Here is a 27,980-nt window from a genome sequence, read left to right as displayed (position 1 = left end):
AGCCAAAGATAAATAAATAAACTAGTTAACTTTTTTTAAAAAGAGAATATATATCCTTAATTTATGTATATTAGAAAGGAATAAAACTCTGATCAAATGAACAACAGAGTAAATCCAGTAAAAGGAGAAAGAAAATATAATTTAAATAAAAGTAGAAATTAATGCAATAGCAAAAAAATGATACAGTAGAGGAGATCAACAAATTCAAAAATTTGTTCTTTGGAAAAAAATTTACGAAGTAGACAAACTGCTGGCAAGCCTTGAGTAAGAGAAGAAAGATAAAACCTAAAATAATTTTATGAATGAAAAGTTGAGCATAACTGTAGATAAGGTAGAGATTACAAGGTAGTCAAAGGTAAATAAAAGATGCCTAGGTAATTCAGTGGGGGAAGAATCATCCTTTTTTTTTTTTTAAATTGAGGTATAATTGACATATAACATACTGGTTTCAGGTGTACAACAAAATTTGTATCTACTGGGAAATGATCACCACGATAAGTCTGTTTGACATCCAAGGAATAGTCTTTTTGAAAAATGGTGCAGAAGCACCTGAATATCTGCATTTAAAATTTAAAAAGTAGAACCTTGATTCTTACCATACACCCTGTGCAAAAATTAAATGAATCATAGACATAAATGTAAAAGCTGTACACTTCTTCTGGAAAGTTTGGGTTTGCCGCCTTGGGTTAGGTAAAGATTTCTTGGATTGGATACAAAAAGCATGAAATGTAAGAGAAAGAACTTGATATTGGACTTCATCAAAATTTAAAACTTACTTTTTGAAAGATATCCTTAAGAAAATGAAAAGGCAAGTTACAGAATGGGAGAAACTATTTGCAGCACATAATCTGATAAAGGATAGTATCTAGAATTTTTACAACACAATAAGGTCGAAAACTTCTATATATCTGTATACATATGTGTACGTGTGTGTGTGTATTTACGTATATAATGAACAGGTGAACGTGAACGGATATACAGACAGATATATATGGCAAGGGATGCGACTAGAAAGGTTCCAAAAGATGATGTGCGTATGATCAATGAGCACATGAAATGATGCTCAGCATATTAGTCATTGGGGAAATGCAAATGAACAGCACAGTGTCCTACCACTACACACCTACTAGAATAGCTAAAATAAAAAAGACTGGCAACACCGAGTGCTGGTGAGGTGTGGACCTACTCACATATATTGCTGATGGGAATGTGAAATGGTTTAGCCACTTTGGCAAAGCTTGGCAATTTCTTATGCATTTAAACATACACTTAGCATGTGACCCAGCAGTTAATTCCATTCCTCGGTATTTACTCAAGAAAAATGAGACCACGTGCCTACAGAAAGTCTTGCACGCGAATACTCATAGCGGTTTTGTAATAAGCCAATACCGGAAACAACCCAAATGCCCAGCCCTTTGGGGAGATGAATAAATTGTGGTATATTTATGCCATGGAATATTACTTATCTATAAAAAGGAATGAACTACTGATGCACACAAGAAATCAGAATACTCCCAAAATTATTATGCTGAGTAGAAGCAGTCATAAACAAAAGTGCACGTACTGTGTGGTTCTATTCATGCGAAATTCCTAGAATAAGCAGCTAGTTACAGAAGTGAGGTCACTGGTTGCCTCAGACCAAGGGTGTAGGGCAGGGAATTGACTGCCAAGGGGAACGTTATTTATTGCACGTAAATTATAGCTCACTAAAGGTGATATTTAAAAGGATAATAAGTACTATTAACAGCTACTTGCCAACAGTTTTGAAAACTTACATGAACTGGACAAATTCCTAAAAAAATATTTTAATAGAACTGACTCAAGAAGAAATAAAAAGAGAAGCTTGACTGCTGCTAACACTCTTAAATAAATTGAAGCAATGATTAAAAATCATCCCCCAAAAAAGTGCAAAGCCAGATGGTTTTACAGGCATGTTCCACCAAACTTTGAAGCAACAGGTCGGCCCAGTTTATACAAATTCTTCCTGGCCATGGAAGAAAAGGGACTACCCTCTAACTCATTCTGAGAGGTCAGCATTAACCCTGATAAATTCAAACGAAGACGTTATAAAAAATGAAATCACAAGTTTGCCTCACTCGTGAATACAGATGTGGAAATCCCAAACACATAATCAACTTCAAATGTATGCGTAAAGGACAATACTTTACCTCAAAGTTGGGCTTCTTCTCGGTATGTAGGGATGGCATAAAACTGGGAAATCCATGGAAGTAATTTGCTGCAGTAATAGATTAAAAGAGGAAAAACATGCGGTCCTTTGAATAAATGCAATAAATGCATTTGATAGAACTCAACACCCAAGTATAAGTAATGTGTTCCGGTTAGAGATTATTTCTCATTTTGATTGCGGGAATGTTGTTAGCAAGACTGAGAAACGTATATAATCAGAAACTGAGAGCTTTACTATCTTGATAAGTGACCACGAGACACTGATGGAGAATCTGGTACTATAAGGGGCAGGACGTAGACCAGTGTCTAAAAGCAAGGATGCTGGAGCCGCACAACCCTTGCCCATTCTTGGCTCTGCCCCTCGCCAGCTCTGTGAGACCGAGGAGAAGTTACTTCTCTCTGCTGTGGGAGGTATTACCATGGGCTTAGTGAATTACCATGTGTGAAGCACTTAGCACCTCCATGCTGGCATATGCTTTTCAAATAATGTGTTTTATGTGTTATTGTTAAAATACATGCAACAACATATTGTATTGTCTCTTTAAGGCCATCTCGATCTTAGCCAAAGGCTAAGGTAATGACTACGTCTAGTCTTTGATAAAAGTGCTTTCCCTTTCAGATTACCAGTTGACTCCTTTTATCTGTGTGTCCCAAAGGTGAGTGATTTCACGTGGAGCCACGATGGGACTCAAGCACTTATTTCGTATCGAGATGGGTTTGTCCTGGTTGGTTCTGTCAGTGGACAAAGACACTGGTCATCTGAGATCAACTTGGAAAGTCAAATCACATGTGGCATATGGACGCCCGATGACCAACAGGTAACGCCTCATGAATGTGATGTGTCATGTTAAAACTACGTGAGCTGAGGGGGAAAAGCGTTACGTACTAACGCGGTGGGGCGGGGGTGGGGTGGGGTGGGGGAGAGCTGGCTCAAAGGCTGGTAAAGAGTGACAAAGGGAAAGAACACTGAGCTTGTCCAGGTAAAAATTAACACCAAAATTTCATGTGTTAATAGATTGGGGCAATGACATTCCCCACCAATACTGTAAATACTGAGTTAACAGTTTAATTATAGAAAATACTCATACAAATTTACTTTAAAATCTACATAAATAACCAATTGATAAATGGATAATGGACATAAATCGTTCACAAAAGAAGTTCAACTGGTCAGTAATCATGGTGGGAAAGTATGTACTCTCAGGGAAAAAATGCGAAATAGCCCAGTGAGAGGGTATATTTTCACTTATTAACAAAGAAAATGATACCGATGATTTTATTGATCATTTGTAACGGTTTAATCAAATAAGTATTTTCATTCATTGCTGATAATACTATGCATTCGATCTTTGGGGTGGCAAAGATTTGATACAGTTTTTAAAGCAAGTCTTAAAAATTATCATCTGCTTTGACCTGGTAATATGCTTTAGGAATTTATCTAAAAGAGACAAAATGGGAAGAAAATAAAAGTTGTCGTTAAAGCATTATTTATGATAGTAAAAATTTGGCAACAGCCTACTAGTACGAAAATAGAAGACTGGTTAAGTAGACTGTGGTATAACCACTTAAAGGATCATACAGTAAGTAGTTCAATAAATTAGAGATCGTGGTTATAAAGATGACGTAATAATCTGAGAGAGCTCTTATGATATAATGTTAAGGGGAAAAACCAGGATACGAAATGGTGTATGTGGTGTGATTACCACATCATAAAACAACCGAAGGACACTACCCACGTTGTCAAAAGGACTGGAAGGAAATTAATCAAAATGCCGCATGTAGGTGGTTATTTTATGGTGAGCCTCTGGGTCATTTTTAAAACCTAATTTCAGGTTTTTCTTTAAGGCGCCTATTTTACGTTCATGATAAAATGATGTGTAATAACCTACTAAAACTATATATTGATAATTCATTTTTTAATATAAGGGTTGACTAGTTAAAACCTTTGTAAATGTAAAACTTGTGTTTTCCAAGTACAGGAGAATCCATAAAATGCCAGAACATTTTATACTCGAGATTTCAGTTTAATTTTGGTAAAATCGAACAGTAAAATATGAAACCATAACTTTTGGGGGAACCTTTTTTATTTTTCTTTTTTTTAATGAATTGCTTACTTCTTGTCACTATATATTTCATGTTTCCATTTTTTTTCAAGTAAAAATGCTCAATATTTTTTTCTCTTCTCAAAATTAGTATTATGAGAATTACAAAGAGGTAGTGGTCTCAACTCTTGAGTTTCTTCCCTCCCCATCCCCCAAAGGCATCTTAGTATCCAATAGCACATGTGTGTTTCTGTGTGAAGCACTTGGATTTATTTATTACAGCATTTTACTTTTGTAGGATTTCACTGCCCCTGCAGTCTGCTCAGAGATGCGTGCCGTGGCCCAGTGAGTGACCTTGCACACACACTTAACCTCTCCCTGCTTCAGTTTCCTCCTCTGTGACATGGGGTGTGAATTATTTCCTGCCTAATTCCCAGGGCTTTTGTAACGATCAGATGAGGGAACAGATGCGAAAGCAGTTAAGAATGTGTCAGAGGAGGTCTCGGCTTCACATTCTTCCCTCACCCGGAGTGATGGAACCGTGAGGCTCATGTCACGGTCCCCCCTGAGCTGTGCTGGCCAGTGTCCCCAGCAGACTGACTGCACACCTGGAGTGTGACAGGCATGGGACCCAGAGAGGCTGGGGACACGGTGTGTGAGATGCAGTACCTGCCTTTGAGGGCCTTGGGCCACGGGAGGAGGCAGGCCCACAAGCACCTTGTGCTGCGTCCAACATGGTTGCCCAGGTGGCAGACAGCATGGTGTCGAGTGGGGAACGGAAGCGAGGTGGGCTGCAGCTTCGACTGGGTTCCCTAGGCCTGTCGGCAGGACCCCAAAGCAGCTTTGCAGATGGTTGGACTCCTGGCCCACACCTCTGTCTGGATGGCTGTTTTTATAGTTCTGTATTGAGGGCCAGCAGGTGGGATTTCATTTGAGGAAAGTGCTCCATTGCCTTTAAAAAAAAAGATTACAGACCTTGGAGGAATTTAACACAGGGAAGAGGTGTGTGGGACACTCTGTGGGTCGTGTTTGAACTGAGACATTCCTCCCTCCGTCTCTGTCATTCTTCCGTACCTTTTGCTTAGTTTGAAAATTATTGATGAGAAAAGAGTGTGAAGACAGTATGATGTTTGTAATGTAGTTAATGCCCTGAGCTCTGACATTGGGACAGTCTCAGGTGTGGGCTGCAAGAAGCCAGCCACATCTCTTCTCTTCTCCTGGAGAACCTTCTGCCCTTGATGTAGAGAAAAACAGCCTCCAGGACGCCTCCTCACATCTTGAGACAGTTCTGATTGTAATGGGATTTTAGGCTGCTTCCTGTTAACTCTTCAAAATGTAAGCAGTACGTTTTTACAAGCAGTGAGTTTGAAATCTAGACATTTTCCTGTTTGTCATATATTTTCCTCATTTTTTCTGGGGGGTCTGGGTGAACACTGTGCCTCTTCAGACATGAACATTTACAAATATGCATCCAGCTCGCTTTGAGTCTTAGCTGAGTATCAGTTCACTGTCAGAGCCTTTCAGCTGGCTGTGGAGAACTTGAGACGCATTTCCGTTGAGAAAGGTAGAGATGCTGGCACGTGATCCAGCATGTGTCTAGGAGTTAGCACTGCTGTCCCAGGAGGAGAGTGAGCAGCTGGTGGATCCGTGTCCGCAGGAGCAGGACAGAGGAAAAAGCCTCAAACTAACATCTGACGAATTTAGGTTAGATGAAGAAGGATTTTGTGGTTAAAATTCTGAGCACAAGAAGAAAACTCTCCCTCCTTTGCTTTCCGCCCTTCCTGGGAGAACTCCGGGAAGGCGGCTCCCAGAAACATCCCTCTGCGGTGGGGACCAGGGGTTCTGCAGAGGACTTCTCAGGCTGCTGGCCTTGTCCCATTCTTGTCCCAGTTGCCGCTTCTCTGTCACAGCTCCCACGAGAGGCACGTGCATGGTCTGGGTGCGCCAGCCGTGTTTGGATTCGTTTTAAGGGATCTCGGGCGTCAAAGCCATGTGCACGTGAGAGGCACGTTAGCGACTCCTGTTTGCACACAGTCAGTGCAGCCCCTGATCAAACAGGACTCATTCAGTCCCGGCGTTTGCAGCCTCCCTCCCCGAGCCAGTGGTCCTTCCCACTAAACCCAGTCCTGGCCTGCTGGCCTTTCTTGCCACTTCCCCACACTTTCTCCTCCGGTTGCCTGCCCCCTGGGCCCCCGGAGTCTTGGAGCGTCTTCTCTCTGGGCTCCTGCCGCGGGTGCAGGCTGTCCTCCAGGCAGCCCGCAGCTTCCCTGGCTGCTGCCCCGCTGCTCAGCCCCTTCGGCCCCAGGCCGCACGTCCAGGCTTGGTGCTCCCTGGTCGCTGCTGGCCAGATCCGGCCCCTGTTCCAGCCTCGTCTTCCCCGTCCCAGTGCCGCCCTGTGCCTGCTCCTGGAAACCTTCCCCAGCTGCCCTGTGCTGGCGCTGCCACCTCAGGCTCCCCAGCTCTGTGCTGTGCCCATGTCTCCCTCTCGTCCTTCACACCGAGCCCCGGCCGCCCGCAGACCCCGCTGGAATCCCGTGTGGTCCACTCTCTGGTCCGTCCTCATTCCTGCCCTGCCCCTCTCATTGCTGATCGCTTAACGCCCCCGACCGGGAGCTGTGCTTGACTTTCCCTCTTCCTTACCTGCACCCTCTACTTAGTCACTAAACCCTGTTGAGTCCACTTCCTAAATACTTTAGGGCCAGGAATTGATTTATTTGTATTTAAAAGTGGCAGATGACTGTGCTCAGACCAACGTCAATGAAGGTAGGTAAGGCTCCACGTACGCAGAGTTCTGGAGTAGGGCTGGTTGATCTGGGGACTCCAGGTTCTTCCCACAGCTCCTCCTCTGCAGCTTCGTCCCTTGGCTGGTTCCTTCTGTCGTGTCCGGGGGCTGCTTCTGCCAACTGGGTTGCCTTTTTCTTGGTTCATGTCCAGTGAGGGAGTGAGTGGCTCTTCAGCTCTTTGAAGTTACTTGGAGGTTCCCCTTGGCTACCGCATTGGCTTGCACACGGTGTGCGTTCCTCGCGGAGTTGTGTGCGTGTGCCTTCCTGGGGCTGGGGGTGGCCTACGGCCCGGGGAGGAGGGGGCGGAGAGCACCCAGCAGGGCCTGGGGCAGCTCCACTCCCGTTAGTTTTAGATGTGATGTTGGGATGTGAATCTGCTCCCTCTCTGCACAGTCTAACTTCCTCTCTAACTTCCTTTCCTATTTATTTTTACTAATTTTTATTAAAGAGCTGTAGTTTTTAAAAGTCAAATAGTACTACTGGGTTTATAATGACTATTTTTTTAAAAAACACAAAACACAAGCACCTTTCAGTTCCCTGTGCCGTCCCTCCCGCTCCCAGATTCCTGCTCCCTGTGGTCAGCATTTCTGCTTGTGTTTCCCTCCGCATTTCTGAGTTATGGGCTTATGTGCCAGATCTTGATCTTTTTTTGGACTCAGGTATTCTCTGCTGACTTTGCACGTGGGAGATGAGGACTTGGCTCTCTCCGAAGGCCCCCTTCCATGGCTGCCCGCCCCCCACCTCCCATCCTCCCAGGGTGCTCTGTCTTCCCGCTGAAGGCACGACTTGCACGCAGAAGAACCAGGATAGCGTTGCCTTCCTCATGCATTCATTTGCTTTTTCCAGAATTAGCAAAGTTGCTTTGTTTATGTCCTTAGTTTCCTGTGTGCCGATCACAGAGGCGTCCCTCTGCCCTCCCCAAATTGAAAATCTCTTCTGAAATGTTCCACCACCCCAAGCGGTGCATCCGACTCGCTTGTTTCCTGGCGCTGTCCCTCCCTGGGCCCTCAGCCGCCTGCTCCGGCCTGAACCGGTTGCTCTTGGCCTGCAGCACACCTGGCATCCTGAGTACCCGTTCCCTCATCTCCTCCAGTTTCTGGGACGAGCGCCTTCATTTTGTGGTTTGTCCCCTCATTTTGGTGGAACGCGTCTTCAGGGTGTTGTATGTTTCAAGATGCTGTGCTTTGTCTCTCTCGCCTGTTTGGCTGGGACATGGTGGTCATTTTCCAACTTGTCCTTCACCTCCAAGGACTTGTCTTAGTTCTGTGATATTTTCTTTTCTCTTTCTGGAAATCTTATTATTCAGATGATGTTCTTTTAGGTTGATGATTTGATTTTAATATCTTTTCTCTCCCTGTTTCTTTTCTTTGCCTAATCTTGTTTTCTGGTTGATGTCCTGAGCTATATCCTCCAAGTCTTCTTTGACTTTTAAAAAATTAATGCTATCACATTTTTAATTATTAGGAGCTCTTTTTGTTTTGTTTTGTTTCCTGATTGTTCTTTCTTTTAAAAAAATCATTTTATTCTTATCTCATGGAGAACAAAACAACGTGAGGCTTTTTTTTTTTTTTTTTGCGGTACGCGGGCCTCTCACCGCTGCGGCCTCTCCCGTTGCGGAGCCCAGGCTCCGGACGCGCAGGCTCAGCGGCCATGGCTCACGGGCCCAGCCGCTCCGCGGCATGTGGGATCTTCCCGGACCGGGGCGCGAACCCGTGTCCCCTGCATCAGCAGGCGGACTCTCAACCACTGCGCCACCAGGGAAGCCCAATGTGAGGATATTGATTTGAAGTTTTGAAGTATTCTTTTGTATTCTTCATTGTCTTTCTCCTCCAGGTTCTTTCTGGTTTTGTTTTGGCTTCTCTTTTTCATATTAGATGCTTTTCTCAAATGTCTGGTGATCCTTGGTTGTCTGCTTATATTTAAGAGGTGGATGCTAAAAAGTACCTGGAAACCTGTGGAATGGGGTAATGAGTGGACCTGTCCTTCTACTTGGAAGACCCATCTGGACATCAGAGTCTGTCTTTGAGCAATCTTGTTCCTGACCGTGGCAGTGTTGGAGGCTGGCTGCCTGTGGGCCTTACCTGGTGGCTGAAGTGGGCTCGCTTTTAGCATTTAGTTGCTGGGTTTTTCACCCTAGGCCCCTGAGCTGTGTCTGGCCTTCTGTTTAGCCCCTTCACAGAGAGTAAGATGCGTACCCGCCTGCCTGGGTGGGAGAGGAGATGCAGAGGGCTGACCATTCCTTTTCAAGACTTCCAACCAGTCCACTCTGGGAAGGTGACCCTAATCAGCTTACTCTTGTGTTCCCTGATGGAGCTTTGGGCTTCAACTCGCTCTGGTCTACTCTGTCACTTAGCACGTGCCCATGTGCTGTCAGTTTCTAAGTGGTGACTTCTCTGTCTGCTGACCTCTTCTCTCCGCTGACCTCTTCTCTCCAGTTCTCTGTTAGAGTTTCACGCTCATTACCCTTAATTGAATGGGGCCCGGGAAGGTGTTGAGTCCATCACGCGACCCCTCGTACCTCTCGGCTTCTCTCTGACCCCGCTCTCCCCTTCACACCCGCCCTGGCAGACCGGCTGACTCCCTAGGCCACGTGGCTTTCCTGCTTTCTGGTGTGCTGGTCCTTCTGCCCTCGCCCCTTGTCTGTCCAGTCAGTTTCCAGTCACCCTTGGAGGGTCAGCTCAAGCATCACCTCCTCTGTACAGCCTACTCCCTGCCACCTTCCACCACTGCGGACCAGGCAGAGCTAGTTAGACTCTCCCTGGAGTGTTCCAGGAGCGCCTCCCTTATACCAGGAGCACATTTTGTAACATTTTCCACATTGTGTTGTAACTGTTGGTTGCATATTTTCTTTCTTACCAGATGTGAGGGCGGGGGCCGCGCCTCACTGTTCCTGTGCAGCAGTAGTGCAGTCATGCAGTGCGTGCGGGAAGAATGCTTTCTCTAGAAGCGCCGGCCTCCCCCTCCTCTCCGCCTGGTGATGATTAAGTCCTTATCCTCGCCTAAGGAATTGCCATATTTCCTCCCGTCCTCAGGTACCACACAGTCATGAGAGGAATCCTTTGTTTACCCCACATAGGCTGTCCTGGGAGGGCCCAGCATTCGTTTTTCATTCATAACTGTTTCATACAGAAAAATCTAAGTTTTTGGTTTTTCACATCTCCTGTTACTTGTGTGGAATCTTTCATTAGTTAAGGCTGGTTGGATTGAGGGGTGGGGTGGGGCGTTGTTGGTTTTCTCCTTAATTTTTTAGGCTGTGTGGTTATCCCTCCTTTAGAAAGCAGTTTGAGTGAGGATCCTAATAACTGAATTCTTCTTCCTACTCAAATCCAAAAACAGTTTCTGAATATGAATTGTCAGCTTCATCTTGATTCACAGTATAGAAAATTCAACTCAGTGACAATTATTAGCTATTAGGATATATAGTACCAAGAAAATCCACATGGTTTCCTTGGATGAAGGCCTTTGCAAGATTGCATGTTTCCATTTCCTGGCATGGTGTCCCTGCAGTGCTGCCTGAGGACGGCGGGTTAGGATTGAGGACGTCTTACAGACTGCCCCACCCTACGATTTTTTTCCTTTTTTCTTCCTGTGTCCTATCTGGCCCCTCTTTTTCCCTCTCTTCCATCTCTTTTTTACAGTAATGAGAATTTTTTTATCCTGAGCCAACAGACTCTTCAGTGTCAATAGTCTGAAATTCTCCTCTTTCCCCAGTGTGCCTATGACATATATTCATTTTTTTAACTTTAGTTGTAAGTGAATTATGCACCACTGTTACCGTATTGCAGACCTTGGTCTCCATGGTGCAGGGGGTACTTAGCCTCACTAGGACTCTCTCAGCAGTATATGGTGAATAGTTACTAGTTATTCTTCTTGTGCGGGAGCAAAGTCAGGATCGACGATTTCACCAGCTTGGTGACATCATTCCCGATAAAAATTCATGACGAACATCCTGGAAGTACATTCAGGAAGTCTGTAGCCATAGGAGGGACACTTTAAGGCTCTTTTCCCTTAATGAGGCCACAGGTCAATACTTTTAAAAATCATAAAGGCAAATACTTGTTCTTCATAAAATTTGGAAGTACTGATAATCACTTTGTAGAGTTTGTCCAGGCGACGACAGATACAAACTATGATTAAATTATACAGCAGAGGTTATTGTGTGATAATGATGAACTTCAAAAACAGGAGAACGATACTTATACAATAGAAGAGAGAGAAGTAGACCATGAAAACAAATTTTCTGCTCCAGAGGATTTACAGACACAGTCTTACAAGTGAAACCTATTATTTCAATAGATACATACTATGCTTGACCTTCAATTATAATGAATAACCAGTGGTTTCTCCTTTGGAATGTTCTGTTAGGAAACAAACATTTGTCACATAGCTGGAATATTTAAGTGTTTGCTACTGATGTTAATAGTCCTAAAGAAATACAGGTATTCTTCACTTTATATACTAGATTTTAAAATGTAGGTGAACTGAGTTTCTGTAATCATAATTATACTTAAAGTATCCATGTAAGGAAATCTTTCCTATTTAAGAGACTATTCTGTAGAAATTGCCCTCGTTTAGAAGGCAGTTTGGTGTGAAATGGGAATTCTTCATCTAATACATCTTTTTGCTAAATGTCCAGACTTTAGTTTACCACGAGTAGAGGTAATGTTTGTTTATATACTAAAACTTAAAACCTGGTACTAAATACTAAAAGCTTTTTCAAAGGAAGTCTTAAATACTTAAATAGACTTAATATTTTCTTAGGCACTTCAAGCCATGATTTCAAATAAACTAGAAGGGGTCTGGGGTTGGTACGTCTTAAACAGCCCCAAGAGAAGGCTTTCCAATTTTCAAGTCTTAGCACACGCAAATGTGAGTGGGGTGAAATCTTCTCCTCTGGCCTCCATCCTGGTGTGTTGTTTTGTTGTTTTTGTTGTTTTTAACCGAGGAAGAGAGGTTTATTCTTTTTGCTTTTGGATACAAATGGTAGATCCCAAGCCTCCTCTCATCGGCTGAAAGTAAGTTTTTCACAAAATGTGGTCCCTCCTGATCCAGTGTCTGGTGTCTGCTGATGTGATCAGTGATCCACCAGCGTTTTTACAACAACTTTAAATGCAGTGGGTGCCGTGATGTGGACGACAACAACAAGAAAACAACAAGAAAAATCACTAAAAGTACCCTTTGTGTCTCTGTGACATCTGTGAAATGAAAGCTGTTTTTATGTACACGCTTCGTAAGAAACATGACCTTTATTTCTCATTTGGAGTAGACTGGAGTCGGGACTTGAGTGGTGTAGCAGGATCGTTAAAGGGGATATTTCAGTGCAGGATTAATTCATTTAGTTCAAATAATTTTAAAAATAAAAAAATTTAAATCATTACTGTACAGCATCTTTCCAGAGATATGAATTGGTAAAAAAGGAACTGTTATGGTACTAATATACGCTTAAAGCTTTAACACATTAGTCAGTTGAAAAGAGTAATTATTCATTTAATTCTGAAATATAAGGTTATGAAGTACCAACATAGAACTCAAGTAGATTTGCTGACTCCCTCGAAGTATTTTAAGTAATAAATGATTCTGTAGGGTTTTTAAATTTTATAAATTTTAAAACTTTGATTATAAAAAATTCGGTTAACACGTCAAAAATAAATAAAGAACCCAGATATTTTACCACATTTGCTATTTTATCCCTTTATTCTTTTTTTTTCTGTGCTGCATTTAAGGCAAATCCCCGATAGCATGTCCTTTCACCCATACTGATTTCAATGTAAATCTCTTCAAAATGTGGGATTTCCTTCCATAACCACAGTGCTGTCATACCACCTCTTACCTTTACTTTGAAGAAGGTCTTGTCAGATTAAATTAAATGATTTGTTTGGGGCTTGGATTAGCCATGGCTTTAAAGGAGGGCATCTGTTACATCAGGAAGATGGGTGTTCATTCTGAAGTTTTTCTTTGTCTTGCACTGTAAGATAGGAAATGGTTTATAAAGGAAACTTTAAAAAGCAATGGAAATCTTTACTTTCTCAGCTAAAAATGTGATGTTGCCACCATAGTTTTATAAATGAAAAGTAATTTACTGATATTTGACATACAGGAAATGGCTGTCTCATAAATGAGGCCCGATCGTTGATAGAAAAAAAGTCGGACTTAACAAAACCAAAATAAAAAGAGTCACAGTTTGTTATTTGCAAGGAGTTTTTTCTTCACCATAAGAAAATATTCTACTCTGCTGGCTGTGTAAGTGCTGGTTTTTGGAGTGAGTCAGCCGACTGCCCCCCTCAGTGCTTCTCCCACCTCCTCCACTGAGCCTGCATCGAGTCCTTTTAGGTAGTAATTACAGGAACTGTATAGGTCTTAGCTTCCCTGGAAAGACTTGAAAGCCATTGTGCTAACACAGTGAGAGAAGAACATGGAAATCTCTTACACAAGCTCTTGTACTCAAATTATTTATTACTGTTATTATTTTTAATCCACAAACTCACTAGAGTAACAACTCAGTGAACCATTCTTATTCTGAAGACCCTCAGTCGCGAGGGAACTGTAAGTAGGTTAAAGGACCTGTGGAGTAGAGCTCCTGCCTAGCGGCTTGTGGAAACATAGCTTTGAAATCAGATTTAATCTAAACCAGTGGAAAAAGTGATTCTCTTCCCTCTCTTCCCATTAGATTTTCTCATGACTTTTTAGTGGTGCATGTCCTAAAAAAGTACTGTACAAGGGAAGCTCATCTTTATTTAAAGCCTTGAACTGAACATATATAGGAATGCTTTTTGCCAAAGTAGGCAAGGAGGATGTGAGTAACAATTAAGGAAAATAATGGAAACATACTCAGGAAAGGAAAACAGGAGATGGCCTCCCACCCATTATGGCTATCTTTATACTACTATGAATACCATTTAAATTTTTTTGAATTTTGTTTGTACGTGTGTGTTCTGGATATTCTGTTGAGCTCTTCATAGGAGAAAATAGATTTCTTTAGCAAAAACAGGTGAAACTACTGTGTTTGTACTATTTTGTGCTATTTTGGTTGAGTGACATTGGCAATTAAGTCATTTAAAAATTAAATTGCTCTTTGTTTATCTCCAGACTCAGATCATTGTTGGATCACTATATAGCACACTCAGTATAGATAAGTTATAAAATATGCTAAATAGAAAATCTTTCTTAAAATTTACATTTGGCAATTTAGGTTAAGAATGAAAGATGGGAGGCAGTTATTTGTATACAATGGCTGTTATTAAATACACCCTCTAAAGAATATGTTGGGCAGGAGTGATGTTAGCAGAATGGCAGAATAGCAAGCTCTGGACCCTCCTTTCTTCAACAGGCATACCAAATTAAGAATACACAGACCAGTGCCCTTTGTGAGAAATCCAGAAACCAGTTGAGAGGCTTCTTCACCCCAAATGTGTGTGAAACCAGCCACATCAGAATTGGTAGGAAAATTTGAGATACCCTCTTGCCATAATCACTACCCCTGGCAAAGGGCCATGTGATTGGGAGAAAACTCCCAGCTTCTCCCTGGGAAGAGAAGGATTCTGATTTTTTTTCCTGGGTGTAGCCTAAGCCACTGGCTTCTGTCTCACCTGTCTCAAAGGGCTGATTGAACACCGGGGCCACTGAGAACAGAGGTGGCAGTTTGAACTATCACTCAACACAGCCCCTCCTCCTGGCCCAACACAGAGTGAGCTGGTGAAATAAAACCCAGATTCCAGCTTCTACTTTGGGTGGGGGGTTGGGGGGCAGGGAGAGTTGGACCATGTATCCAACGTTCAGATTTTCTGAGGGCTGCCCAAGGGACTGGCTTCTGAATTAGAACACTGACAGGACCCAGCATACTCTATACACCTTGGGGCCACTAAGAACAAAGACAGTGGTTTGGACTAGCAAGATAAATCTCCAGAAACTGACCCTAATGAAATGGAGATATATAATTTACCTGACAGAGAATTCTAAACAGCAGTCAAAAAGATGCTCAGTGAGTTCAAGAGAGCAAAGCATAAACCAAGCAAGGCTCTCAGATGTTTTTTAAAAATTAGAAATTAAGTAGCTGAGGTGTACAACAACTGAAATGAAGAATACACTGGAGGGTTTCAGCAGCAGATTAGATGAAGCAGTGGAAAGAATCAGGAAACTTGAAGATGAGTCATTGGAAATTATCTAGTCAGAGGAGGAAAAAAGAGTGAGAGCATGAAGAAAGCTTGAGGGACTTGTGGGATACCAACACATGGACCAATATATGTATTATGTGAGTCTCAGAAGAAAAGAGAGAGAAAGGGGCAGACTGTTTATTCACAGAAATAGTGGCTGAAAACTTCCCAAATCTAGGGAATGAAATGGACATCCAGACTCAGGGCTCCTCATGGATCCCCAATAAGATGAACTCATAAATCCACACTGAGATACATTGTAATCTAATTGTCAAAAGTCCAAAGGCAAAGAGAATTTTGAAATCAGCAAGAAAAAAGCAACTTGTCTCATGTATGTAAGGAAACCGCCATAACACTTTCAGTCCAGGAGGGGGTGTGACTATATATTCAAAGTGCTGAATGAAAAAAAAAACCTGCCAATTAAGAATGCTATACCTTGCAAAACTGTACTTAAAAAGTGATGGAGAGGTAAAGGCTTTCCCAGACACACAAAAGTTGAGGTAGTTCATCACCACTAGACCTACCTTACAAGAAATGCTAAAGGGAGTTCTTTAAGTTGAGATGAAAGGATGATAAACAACAGTATGAAAGTACAAAACTTGCTAATAAAGGTATAGACAAATACAGACTATTTTGTTACTGTAATGGTGATGGATATATCACTTTTAATAATAATAGTTAAAAGACAACTATTAAAAATAACTGTAATTATAAAACTATGTCAGTGGATGCACAATATAAAAATATATAAATTGTGACATCAGTAACATAAAATGCAGTAGGAGGGGAGAATTAAAAGTAGAGTAACTATAATTTCTTTTATGTAAGCCCCATAGTAACCAAAGAAAATACCTATAGAAGATACGCAAAAGAAAAAGAGAAAGGAATCAAAGCATATGAATACAAAAAAAATCAATGAAACACAAAGGAAGACGGCAAGAGAGGAAAAGAGGGGCAGAAGAACTAAAAGACTGACAGAAAACAGTTAACAAAATGGCAGTAGTAAGTCCTTCCCTATCAATAATTACTCTAAATGTAAATAGATTAAGCTCCCTAATAAAAAGACACAAAGTAGTTGAATGGATGAAAAAAAAACAAGGTACAACTATATGCTGCCTATAGGAGGCTCACTTTAGATTTAAGATCATATATAGGATGAAAGTGAAGGGATGGAAAAAGATATTCCATGCAAATGATAACCAAAGAGAGCAAGGGTGACTATAATTATATCAGACAAAATAGATGTTGAGTCAAGATCTGTCTCAAGAGATAAGGAAAAACATAAAGGCAAAAGGGTCAATTAACCAGTGAGAAATAACAATTATAAATATATATGCATATAACATTAGAGCACCTAAATATATAAAACACTAAATTATTATGTAAAGCAAACATTGACAGAACTGAAAGGAGAAATAGATAGCAATACAGTAATGGTAGGAGACTTCACTACTCCACTCTCAATACTGGATAGAACAACCAGACAGAAAATCCATAGAGAAACAGTGAACTTTAACAACACTGTAAACCAAGTGGACCTAACAGACGTGTTTACTTTTTTAATTATAAATACCATATCAGGTTTATTTTAATAATAATTGTATATATAGTATAGTGTGTCACATACTGTTTGCTATTTTTATGTGAGGAAAGAAACAAAAATGGGTAAAAAGAATTTTTTTTTTTTTTTTACTTTAATGAACTTAATTTTTTTCTTAATTTGTTTTTTAACATAGCAGTGTCTACATGTCAATCCCAAACTCCCAATCTTTCCCCCACCCCCCACCACCCTTTGGTGCTGGTAACCATAAGTTCATTATCTAAGTCTGTGAGTCTGTTTCTGTTTTGTAAATAAGTTCATTTGTATCTTTTTTTTTTTTTTTTCTTTTTCAGTCTTGGCTATTGTAAAGGGTGCTGCAGTGAACACTGAGGTTCATGTATCCTTTCAAACCATGTTTTTCTCCAGAGAATATGCCCAGGAGTGGGATTGCTGGATCGTATGGTAGCTCTATTTTTCGTTTTTTAAGTAGCCTCCATACTGTTCTCCATAGGGGCTGTACCAATTTACATTCCCACCAACAGTGTAGGAGGGTTCCCTTTTCTCCACACCCTCTCCAGCATTTATCATTTGTAGTTTTTTGTTTTTGTTTTTGTTTTTGTTTTTGTTTTTGTTTTTGTTTTGGCGGTATGCGGGCCTCTCACTGTTGTGGCCTCTCCCGTTGCGGAGCACAGGCTCCGGACGCGCAGGCTCAGCGACCATGGCTCACGGGCCCAGCCACTCCGCGGCATGTGGGATCTTCCCGGACTGGGGCACGAACCCGCGTCCCCTGCATCGGCAGGCGGACTCTCAACCACTGCGCCACCAGGGAAGCCCTTACCACAATTTTTTTTTAAAAGATATGTATTTTTAAAAATTGGTAGTCTAAATTATTTTAAAGTCAATTTCTTGTCAGTTTAGTGTTTTATTTTCTTCATAAGCTCATATTAATACCACAGCATGGCAGTGGCCTTGGTTCTGACGCAGAGCCCTTGCAAGAACGGCAGTCTTTGTCCTGATGGCTGCGCTACAGGATTGAGCTTCCCAGGGTTCCCTTTGGCATTCCTAAACCTTGAATGCCTTGCTGCTCTGACAGCCTTACCCTTGGCATTGAATACATCCTGGTGTCATTTTAGAGGGAGGTGATGTGTGTCACTAAGAGTGACAGACACTCTCCTGACTAATTTCTGTGCAGGCCCCACTGAACCCTCTTCTTGACTGGGCCTCAACCTTGGCCTGTCAGACTAGATTCGCATCACAAATGTTTCATTCTCTCTCTCTCTCTGTCTTGAACAAACACTAGCATAGTTTCTGTCCACGCAAGGCTGTGTAGCTAAAGATGACAACTCCAGCCTCCGGATGTTCTTGCCTGGGAAAGCTCGAGGCTGCCACAAGAATTACAGCACCTGAAAGTAGGGCCCCTGTCTCCCAGTCTCTGGACCTTAACTAGCAAAACCCAGATGGCCTAATGACATTGACGGTCCCCACCTCCCACTTTTGGTAAAATTTCCACTTCCCTGGCTCTGCTCTAGGCCCCGCCTCCCTCCTCGCTACTCTCATTCTCCCTTTAAAATGCCCAGTCATGTCTGCACTAGTGGAAGTTGAGTTCAGCTCCTTCTTATTGCAGTAGTGATACTGGGTAAAAATCTGTCCTCACCTCCTTGACTAGGGTTTGGCTTCACTGATCTTTGACACCAGTCACAGGTGCTGTTGGGTCTGCCCTCATCACCGTGTACCCTGACAGCTACCGTTGAGTCAGAAGACTGTCACTCTCCTCAGACCAGGAAATCGTTTCCTCGGAGCCTTTTTGTTGAAGAAGTTTATTAGTAGCCACAGGAGGAAATTACTATTTCCGTATAATGAGAAATATATTTAGATATGTTTCAAAGATTTGGAGCATTTTGAAACAGGAAAGGGTTTGAGAGCTCATCTAATATACCTTTTTTAGATGACAGAAGAGAACAAATACTCAGGAAAGTAAATGATCAATTCGAAGTTACATAATTATTTAGGAGTCAAAATAGAACCAGACCCCTAGCCAGCCAACTCCCAGTTCTGAGTTCTTTGCAAAGGAAAGGATGTTTCCCCAGAAGATTTAAGACTGTCTTCACCAAACAGGTTAAGCAGACTTCAGCGTCACCTAGCACCTCCTTCCCAATCCAAGGACCACGTGGTAAGTGGCCTGGGTGTTTTCACCCCGCTCCAGAGATCTGATATGGAGCTGTGTTCCTGAAACTTTTCTCTCTACCTCATTCCCTGTGTAGTAAATATATTTTAATAGTATATTCACATGGTATATAAGTCTAAATGTTCAAAAGGATATACGATGAAAAGTTCCATTTTCCCCACTATCCTCAAGCCACCCACTTCTGTTCCCCAGAGGTAATTGGTGTTTCCAGTTACCTGTGTATCCTTCTGGAGGTATCCTGTTTTTAAATTAGTCCTCTAGTCATTCTGTCCGTGCCCCCCCCCACCCCCAGAAATCATGTATAGGTGTCTTAAAAGGGTGAATAAACTTTAAAATGGAGCCTGAAAGATTTGGGGAAGAATATTCTAGCAATGGGAATTAACTAACATGAAATTCAGTACCCGAGGCAGATAGAATATCTCCTTCTCTGAAAATCTTTGAACTTAGCATAGTCTCTCATCTTTATGGGTTAGTTTATAAGCAGTTATTCTGCAGTGAGGAGGTGAAATGACTTCAAAATTACGTGTTTAGACCAAAGATACAAATTTTTATTATAGATATTTTGGGTGAGATTTCTTTCCCATACTTATCAGAATAAGTCTTAAAATGTCCGTTTTAGAAATGCGTATTATAGTCAATTGTGAAATTATATTTTATCTTTTTTTTTTGAACCAGGAAATACTCTGTTAATCAACTGAGCAATTCTGTCCTTCACAACTGTCTGATTTCAATGACCATTTCCTTAGTTGCAAAATACTCAAATCTAGCCTTGAAGCACATTTACAAGCTAGTGTTCTGAAACCCAACAGGGAGGTCTTTTCAAAACAAAAGTTTTGCTTTGGTGGCATCTCAGGACAGAAGGTTCCTTCTAAAGAGCAAAGGGACATCATGGCCTGTCCCTTCACTCCTCCCTCCACAGTAGTGCATTTAGACGTTTGCCACCAACGGAGCTGAAGTTACTGCAGGCGTATCTCAGGGATGTTGTGGGCTTGGTTCCAGACCACTGCAATAAAGTGAGTCACACAAATTTTTAGGTTTCCCAGTGCATATAAAAGTGATGTTTACACTATACCGTGGTCTGTTAAGTGTGCAATAGCATTATGTCTAAAAGAGCAATGTACATACCCTAATTTAAAAAGACTTTAAAAAAAAATTAATTTATTTATTCATTTTTATTTTTGGCTGCGTTGGGTCTTCGTTTCTGTGCGGAGGCTTTCTGTAGTTGCGGCGAGCAGGGGCTACTCTTCATCGCGGTGCGCGGGCCTCTCGCTGTCGTGCCCTCTCTTGTTGCGGAGCACAGGCTCCGGACGCACAGGCTCAGTAGTTGTGGCTCACGGGCCCAGTTGCTCCGCGGCATGTGGGATCTTCCCAGACCAGGGCTCGAACCCGTGTCCCCTGCATGAGCAGGCAGATTCTTAACCACTGCACCACCAGGGAAGCCCTAAAAAAGACTTTATTGCTAAAAAATGCTAACCATCATCTGAGTGAGTCGTAACATTTTAAAGGCTGGTGGAGGGCCTTGTCTCCGTGTTGGTGGCTGCTGGGTGTTCAGGCTGGTGGCTGCTAAGGCTGGGGTTCCTGTGGTAGTTCTTAAAGTGAGACAGCAGTGACGTCTGCCCCATCAGTTGACTCTTTCTTTCATGAACCATGTCTCTGTAGCATGCAGTGCTGTTTGACAGCATTCTACGCACAGTAGAACTTCTTTCAAAATCAGAGTCAGTTCTCTCAAACCCTGCTTTATCAACTAAGTTTATGTCATTTTCTAGATCCTTTGTTGCCATTTAAATAATCAGTTAAGTTTGCCATCTTATATGGACATGGTTTGTGATGCCCCAAAATAATTACAATAGTAACCTCAAAGGTCACTGATCACAGATCACTCTAAAAAAATATAATAATGAAAAAGTTTGAAATATTGTGAGAATTACCAAAATATGACACAGATACACAAAGTGAGCAAATCCTGTTGGGAAGCTGGCACTTGCTTGGCACAGGGTGGCCACAGACCTTTAATTTATAAAACACACAGTATCTGCAAAGTATAATAAAAATAAGGCCTACCTGTAGTAGGCATTTGTAATCACTTTGTTATCCTCTCCCCCAGCTTTAAATCACAAAAGCAAATAAATGGGGCAAAGTCAACTCCTTTTGTAGCTAGTTCCAATGCTACTGGTTAAATTCTACTACAAAAAAGGTGAACAGTTATAGAAGCACATATTTTTATAGTTGAAATCTCCTAATATGGTCTTTATTTGAGAATTTAGATGCGTACCAGTCTCCAAAGGTAAAATCACTGGTGATATATGTCATCACTGGTTCTAAAACATAAATCTTTTGAATGATTTGCTGTCTTCTTCCTACCTCCTTTGGTCTGTGGCTTGGTTCGTTTTTAATTGCTGGTGATAATTGTGTTACATTTTAAAATAATTACATCTAAAAATAGTTTAGAATGGAGTACATTTAAATGGAGAGATTATATGTGGATACCACAATTTTTTAAACATTGCAGTGATACTAAACACTGCCCTGCAATGGTGTCCCCTGTCCCTGAGGGACCGCCGTTGAACTGGTGTGGCCTGAGGACTGGCAGGTTTCTACCACCTTCTTTGGTTCTTAGTGTACCCATTACAGAGGGAGCATTGTCCCTGCCCCTCTGTGAAGCCTGCAGTCCAGTAGAGAAAACAGCAGGAAAAATGTGAGACAGAAGTTTATATCATCCATAACTGAAAGTGTTTTGGAGGCCAGTTTTATGGGAGGTTTAGTTTAAAGAAGAAAGGAAAGAAGTTGTTGCTTCATTTGTAGGAAAATTTGGGCAAAGGCCAAAGCTTTGGGCAGAAATTTGTCTGCTAATAGTCACTGAGCATCCGCTCATGACAGGCAGCATGGGAGAACCTGGGGGTGCAGACCTGCCCTCAAGAAGCTCATGGTTTAATGGGAAAGACAGGCATGCAAAATCAGAGTGTTGTGGGAGCCATGGTTAGAGTGAGGTTAATTCTGTGTAGGGGTCCCAAAAGCCTCGTCTGAGCACCCGTAACGTATCAGACACCGTACTGGACACTGGAGATAAAGCCACAGTCTTTGCTGGCAGAGGACCTGCTGTGTGTGTGGGTCAGGGGATGGGTGAGGTTATGAATCTCATCTGGGACATGTTGATTCTGAAGGGCCTGGCCTTCGACACATCCAGGGGTAGGCGGCTGGCAGGCAGTTGGACCTGTGAGTCTGGAGCTTAGGGGGATGGCCTGGGCAGGCAGCCAGCCCTGAATGGGGTCCTTGAGGCTGTGGATGTGACTCTGACCTCCTAGAAAGGGAAGGAGGTCTGGGGCCAAGCCTAAAAGAGGAAACAGAGCCTGGGAAAGAGGAGCTGGCACCATTCTGTCCAGAGCACCAGAATTAGGGAGTGGAAGCCGCAGAGACGGATGCATTTGCCAGTTTGTGTATTTATTATTATTAGACTTTTCTGTCTTGTTCTCTTGAAGTCCTTGGCTCATAGAAGCTTTATCTCATTGGAAGTGATTAGGCATGAAAAGAACTTGGAATAGAGGAGATTTTTGAAAATCTGATTTTATGTCATATCGGTGTTCTTCAGTTATCTGACACACTTGTTCCAAAACAGAGTAACTTCCTCCGTCACTGCTTGACAACCCGACTGTTAGGGTTGCCTTTTCCTTCTCTCTGATCTTAACAGTGCATTATCTCTCAAGAGAGATGTAGTCGGAGTCGATTAATGATGGGGGATTTGGAGGCTGGTTTTTTGTCCTCTTTTGCTTTACTGTGATGTTGAACACTGTAAACTCATTAAGCCACCAGGCCTTTATTCAGGAATTAGATGGTGTCTGTTCTTCTCCAAAATGGAAAAATGTGAGTGTTACTCAAAAGATGCTTCACTTCCTCCTTCCCTTCACAAACCCTGCCATGTGTCATCTGATATGACAGGCCCTGGGGAGATTGCAGCGACCAGAGCAGACATAGTCCACGTCCTCAGAAGCTTACGGTCTAGCGTGGGAGTCAGACAGATCAAGCGATCACACAGCAAGGTGTGAGAATAGTGGTGGTTGTGCCAGTGGAGACTGTGGGAGCCGTAACAGGAGGGCTCTGGGAACTTGTTTGGGGTTGATACGTTTTAATCCTGGGTACTTGAGAAGAATAATTGTTTGCTCTTGCCTGCTGATGAGCTACGTTTAGGAGAAACAAAGTCACAGGTGATGAAATAACCCCTTCATGTACACCATGGTACAGGGCTGCCCTTCAGACATGCTTGAACAAATGGGTGAGGATGTGGAAAGGGGAGAAGAAAAGCCTGCTTCCTGGGATGTTGCTTTACAGTGGGGTTCCCACACGTCTTTTTCTTCTGAAATATGTAAATTGTACATTTCAGTTGAAGTTACAGGGGGTCACGTTCCATATTTATCTTCACTGCAAACTGCTCAGGAAGCATATTCAGTGTCTGCCTCTGCCAGGGCTTCAGTGGCTCTGACCCACTGCTCCAGTGTCTGCCTCTCTCTGCCCATGTCGCATGAGGTCTTTGTGGACATGCTGGTGGATACTGTTTATTTTCTCTGTTGGCAGCCAAGAATTCAGCTTTTTCTAAAATGATTTTTACTGTGTTCCTATCACGTCTTATCTGTTTTTCCTTTAAGCAGCGTTCGATGATGATTCATCACTGGCCTTGGGGGAAAACTGTTTTAGCTTCTTTTTTTTTTTAAGTTTACAATCATTAAAAATGTAGATCATGTTTAAAGGAATATTTGATGGACGATTGGTTTATCTAAAACAGCTCTGTAAATTCTGTGCGCGTATGACTGCTTAAATGAAATACATCTTCCCTTGCAATTAATCTCTCGTAATCATCAGGATAATTGCCTTTTGATCGTCACTGACTTTAATTCACTTTAATTCATGTAACAGTAAACACTTATTGAGTGCCCACTGTACCCAAAGCTCTGTTAGGTGTCAGGGATACAGCTGTGGACGGTCTTGGCCCTCAAGGAGCTCAGTGTCAGAATCTAAAAACCAAAAAGAAGTATGGACCTAAAAGTCTTAAATAACTTTCCCTTTGTATAGATCCTGGTATGGTTCTCACAATGAGTTGTTGGTGGATAGACAGATGTCATTAGACACAGAAGATACAAAGATTTCAATGCTGGCAGATGCAGAAACTGCGGAGCCTAGCACACAAAGCAGGAGATAACACGGTGTACTCCTCAGGGAGGTCCTGCTTCCCAGGCCCCAAGGGTCCCCTCGGGGTCGTCCAGTGGGATGACACGCGTCGGGGGCGGGGGGCTTTGAGCAGCCACGAGCAGCTCCTCTGCTGCTCGGATGGAGGGTGTCCACCGCCGTCCAGTCTCCGCCGCCTGCTTGTGCGTTAGCCCTGGCCGTGTGTCTGCCTGCGGGCCAGGTGACTGGGGGGCCGAAGGAGCGGCCCTCAGCACACAAGGCGTCAGGCCTGTCTCAGCGGCACGCCAGCGGTGCTGGGACTTAGCTCCCAGGATTGTTTTGACAGTTAATGAGGTAAACTGGTTAGAATAGTGCGTAACCCAAAGTAAGCACTTAATGAATGTATTCATACCGTGAATTCATTATAACATTATTACTTAAATACATCAACACCATTATTCGTCTCAGTGAAACAGAACATGAGGCAAACATGCTTACATACACTTAAAGTTTTTCTTTAAGAGATTTTTAGCAATGAACCTCTGCTGCTGCTTTTTTTTTTAAGAAAAATAAGAGATTATTATCCTCTTCTTAGCCCTCCTCCTTCAACCAAAAAAACAAAACAAAGAAAACAACCCACAAAAGGTGAAACAGTGATTTTGCTGGTGTTTGAAAACGTCCACATAACATAATGAATATATTTATTATAGCATTAGTCACATTTCACTAATAGAGGACTAAAATTCTTCCGGTAATAGCCAGCTAAGTTTCCGCCACTTCCTGCTTTGTATATTTCCTCAGTTGCTTACCTGGTCTCTTTCTTTAGTCCTGGTGGACAAGTCAAGGTGGTGAGGTTTGCCAGAAACCACAGACCTTTCTCCCCGTCCATCACGAGTCCTGGTCCTTGGTTGCAGGTGCTGTTTGGCACGGCTGACGGGCAGGTGATCGTCATGGACTGCCATGGCAGGATGCTGGCCCACGTCCTCCTGCACGAGTCAGACGGCATCCTCAGCATGTCTTGGAACTACCCCGCCTTCCTAGTGGAGGACAGCAGCGAGAGTGACACCGACTCGGATGACTACTCCCCGCCCCAAGGTAGCTCGCGGGCTCCGTGGGGACGGGAGTGTGGCAGGAGAGGGAGCCCATCCGCGGGGGAAGGGACGGGCCCGCCGTGTGCACGGCTCCCTAACCTGCTGGGCGGGGTTCTCAATGGAAGTGCAAGGCAGAACTGGCCTAATCTCTGTTCTTGGTTGGACCGTTTTCTCTCTGCCATCCCTTTTTGCAGAATCACTGGTCAGGTTGATGAAGCTCCGTTGGCTTAGGTTTTCCTAGATATAAAACAAGACTTACGGCCGTTTCCATGTCCCTGGGGTGTCATGGGACTTAGCTGCTTAGTGAGAGTAGAGAGGGCTGAAGATGAAAAATGCTGTGCTATTCTTATACCCTAATCTGTGGTGTTTCAAATCCCTAACGTTATTAAAGCCCGTCGCTTTAGTTGTGCGGGGAAAGGCTTAGCTCTGCCCGTGGTGAAGGCCAGTACACGGGGCTGGTATCCATGCCCCTGTCTTTTTTATTTCAGGCAGAAGGTCTGCGCTTTCTCAGTTAGGTGAACCTGCCGCCCTCACCCCCCGCCCCCAAGCCTCACAGGGACGTTAGATTAGAGTAGGTGACGTCGGAGTTTTTTAACATTTGGACCAGTAATGAAAGATTGTTTCAGACCCTTGGTGGGGATAATTTCAGGTTCCAGCTTCCTTCACCCCTTGCAGTGTGTCTTAGCCCCCAGAGCAGAAGCCTTTGGTGTCGACACCGGCCATCACCAATGTCAGCCCTCAGCACTGGCCCACTCAGGGCTCTGGCTCGTCCCCGGTGTCCCATCCCCTGCTCCAACCTCTTTTTTTAAAAGGAGAATATGTTACGAATAGTGGAAGGAAAAGACTCTCCCCGTGGTCACCTGCTGCGGGACTTCCGGGCAGCTGTGCTCACACTGCTGGCTAAGTGCCCTTAATGGGCTAAAGGCACAGGCTGGACAATTTCTACCCTTCCCTGTGACTGTGGGCATGTTCAGCCTGTGAAGGGCTGGTCCAGGGAGAGTATTTTTAACTTTCTCCCCTATCAGCATCTGCCCTCACTGGTATTGGAGTCTTCTCCCTCTTGTCCCAGATGTGATAAAGTGTCATGCTTCCCAGAGACGTACACATATACATAGTCATTCATTCAGTTAGGGAGAAGGCAGTGTTCAGACCAGTAATGAAAGATTGTTTCAGACCCTGTGAAAAAAATGTAGATTGGCGGTAGTGTTTCCGGATTGGTGGGTCTCGGGAGGGAGAGCGTTCTTCGCTCCTGGAAATCCATCACCTAGTGGGGCCCCAGCCTTGAGCGAAGTGCTGATCCTTCCTCCACCTCGTGGTGATGAAGCCAGTGTCTTTCAGCACTGGACTCAGCATCCTTTTAAAACAGAACTTTGCTAGATTGAATGCGTATTTGCTTATCCACATTTATTAGGGGAAGAAACAAGATCCAGAGACCAAGTTGATAAAGCAAGTCCAGAGTAAGTCTAAGAGCAGAACGCAGTTGCTGGCTCCTACTCTAACCTGTTACCCTCTTCAGAAGCAGAGGGCCAGTTTGGAGGATGACTGGGATTTGCCTTTCAGATAGAGCAGGGTGTTTCTCGGTGGCCTAGGGAATCTGAGCACAGAGGTAGGTACCTGCAGCACCTTAAAAGTGAAGCAAAGGAGAGTCATAACTGGGGACCCTCCACAGGCGAGGCTGAGCATGGTGAGCGAGCAGACGTCAGGCTGGCCCGCCCGGTGGGAGGATACAGAGCATCATCCCTCACGGCTCCTTCCTTAGTGCGCAGTCTCCTCGCACGCACAAAGCAGGGCTTCTTTCTGCTGGCTGTGCACTGGGTGTGAGCCACGACCGACCATGGCCTTCTCTCCAGGTGTGGGGTCTCTGCTGGCAACAGCAGGCTCCTGGTGGCCGCTCACTCCCTGCAGTGCTCAGGGTTGAAAGGCAGCTTCTCTGCGCTTTGGACCAGGATTGAGAACACGTTTCCACCCCTCTTCCCACCTTCCTTATACGTTACGCGACGTTCAGATCATTTACGTTTGCCCATCATCAGAAACATGTAAACACGTGACCACAGAGGTTAATAAGCTCTGCACACATATGCTCTCAGCACGGCATACAGAGCCCGGGGAGCCCTGCCTGGTGCGCCCGGGGCTGCGGCCCCCAGCGCCTCTCATTTCAGGGTGCTCCGGGAAGCGCCCCTGATGCTTTGTGTAGTTCCTGAGTGCTGTGCGGCGTTGCCTCACCTGGTAATATCCCAGCCCAGAGTCTGATCTGCACTGTTCGGCCGCTTCGAGGCCCTCCGCAGGATTGCAGCACGCGGGCCTGGATTCCAGTCACGTGCTTGTTGCCTCGTTTTCACTCGGCACTTCTGCCCCCGCAGATGGCCCGGCGGCGTATCCCACCCCCGTGCAGGACGTCAAGCCGCTGCTCACCATCAGCTTCACCTCAGGAGACATCAGCTTGATGAACAACTATGACGACTTGTCTCCTGCTGTCATCCAGTCGGGCCTGAAAGGTACGGATCAGCCCGAGTGGCCAGCCTTCCGAGCTGGGCGTCACAGCCAGGCCTGTTGATCCCCGGCCTCTGCAGTGGCCTCTTCCGGGCTTAATGGAGTCTGTTCACTCCTCTGCTTAGCTGACAAGTCGAGTCCTACCTAGTCTCACCTTGAGGAGGGATTCCTGACAGTCCCCTTCGTCTTCACCTGCCCTTCTCCCCCCACGGCAGGAGTGATCCTCTCGGGTGTGGGCCGCTTGCCTCCAGCCAGCACTGCGGGTTTTGGGCGGCAGCACCTGCCGTGCCTGCGGCAGCAGGTGACACACAAGACAGCCGAGGCCTCGGCGTGAAGGTCAGCAGTCGGGCCGATGCCT

The 27,980-nt window shown here is 43.9% G+C and overlaps 1 protein-coding gene across 2 annotated transcripts in view; it reads left to right on the top strand.

Annotated features, from left to right (window-relative positions):
- Positions 1-27,980, top strand: part of TULP4 (TUB like protein 4) — a 245,770-nt gene that overhangs the window by 175,437 nt on the left and 42,353 nt on the right. For both annotated transcript variants that reach the window (XM_024122434.3, XM_055087417.1), the window contains exons 4-6: positions 2,844-3,005; positions 24,956-25,136; positions 27,493-27,627. In XM_024122434.3, coding sequence (XP_023978202.1) covers positions 2,844-3,005; positions 24,956-25,136; positions 27,493-27,627 — 478 coding nt within the window. The remainder of the gene's footprint in view (positions 1-2,843; positions 3,006-24,955; positions 25,137-27,492; positions 27,628-27,980) is intronic.

Source organism: Physeter macrocephalus, chromosome 10 (genome assembly GCF_002837175.3).
Source record: "Physeter macrocephalus isolate SW-GA chromosome 10, ASM283717v5, whole genome shotgun sequence".
NCBI classification, from domain to species: domain Eukaryota; kingdom Metazoa; phylum Chordata; class Mammalia; order Artiodactyla; family Physeteridae; genus Physeter; species Physeter macrocephalus.
The sequence above is the reverse complement of the archived record's forward strand: the minus strand, read 5'-3'. Positions and strand labels throughout refer to the sequence as shown.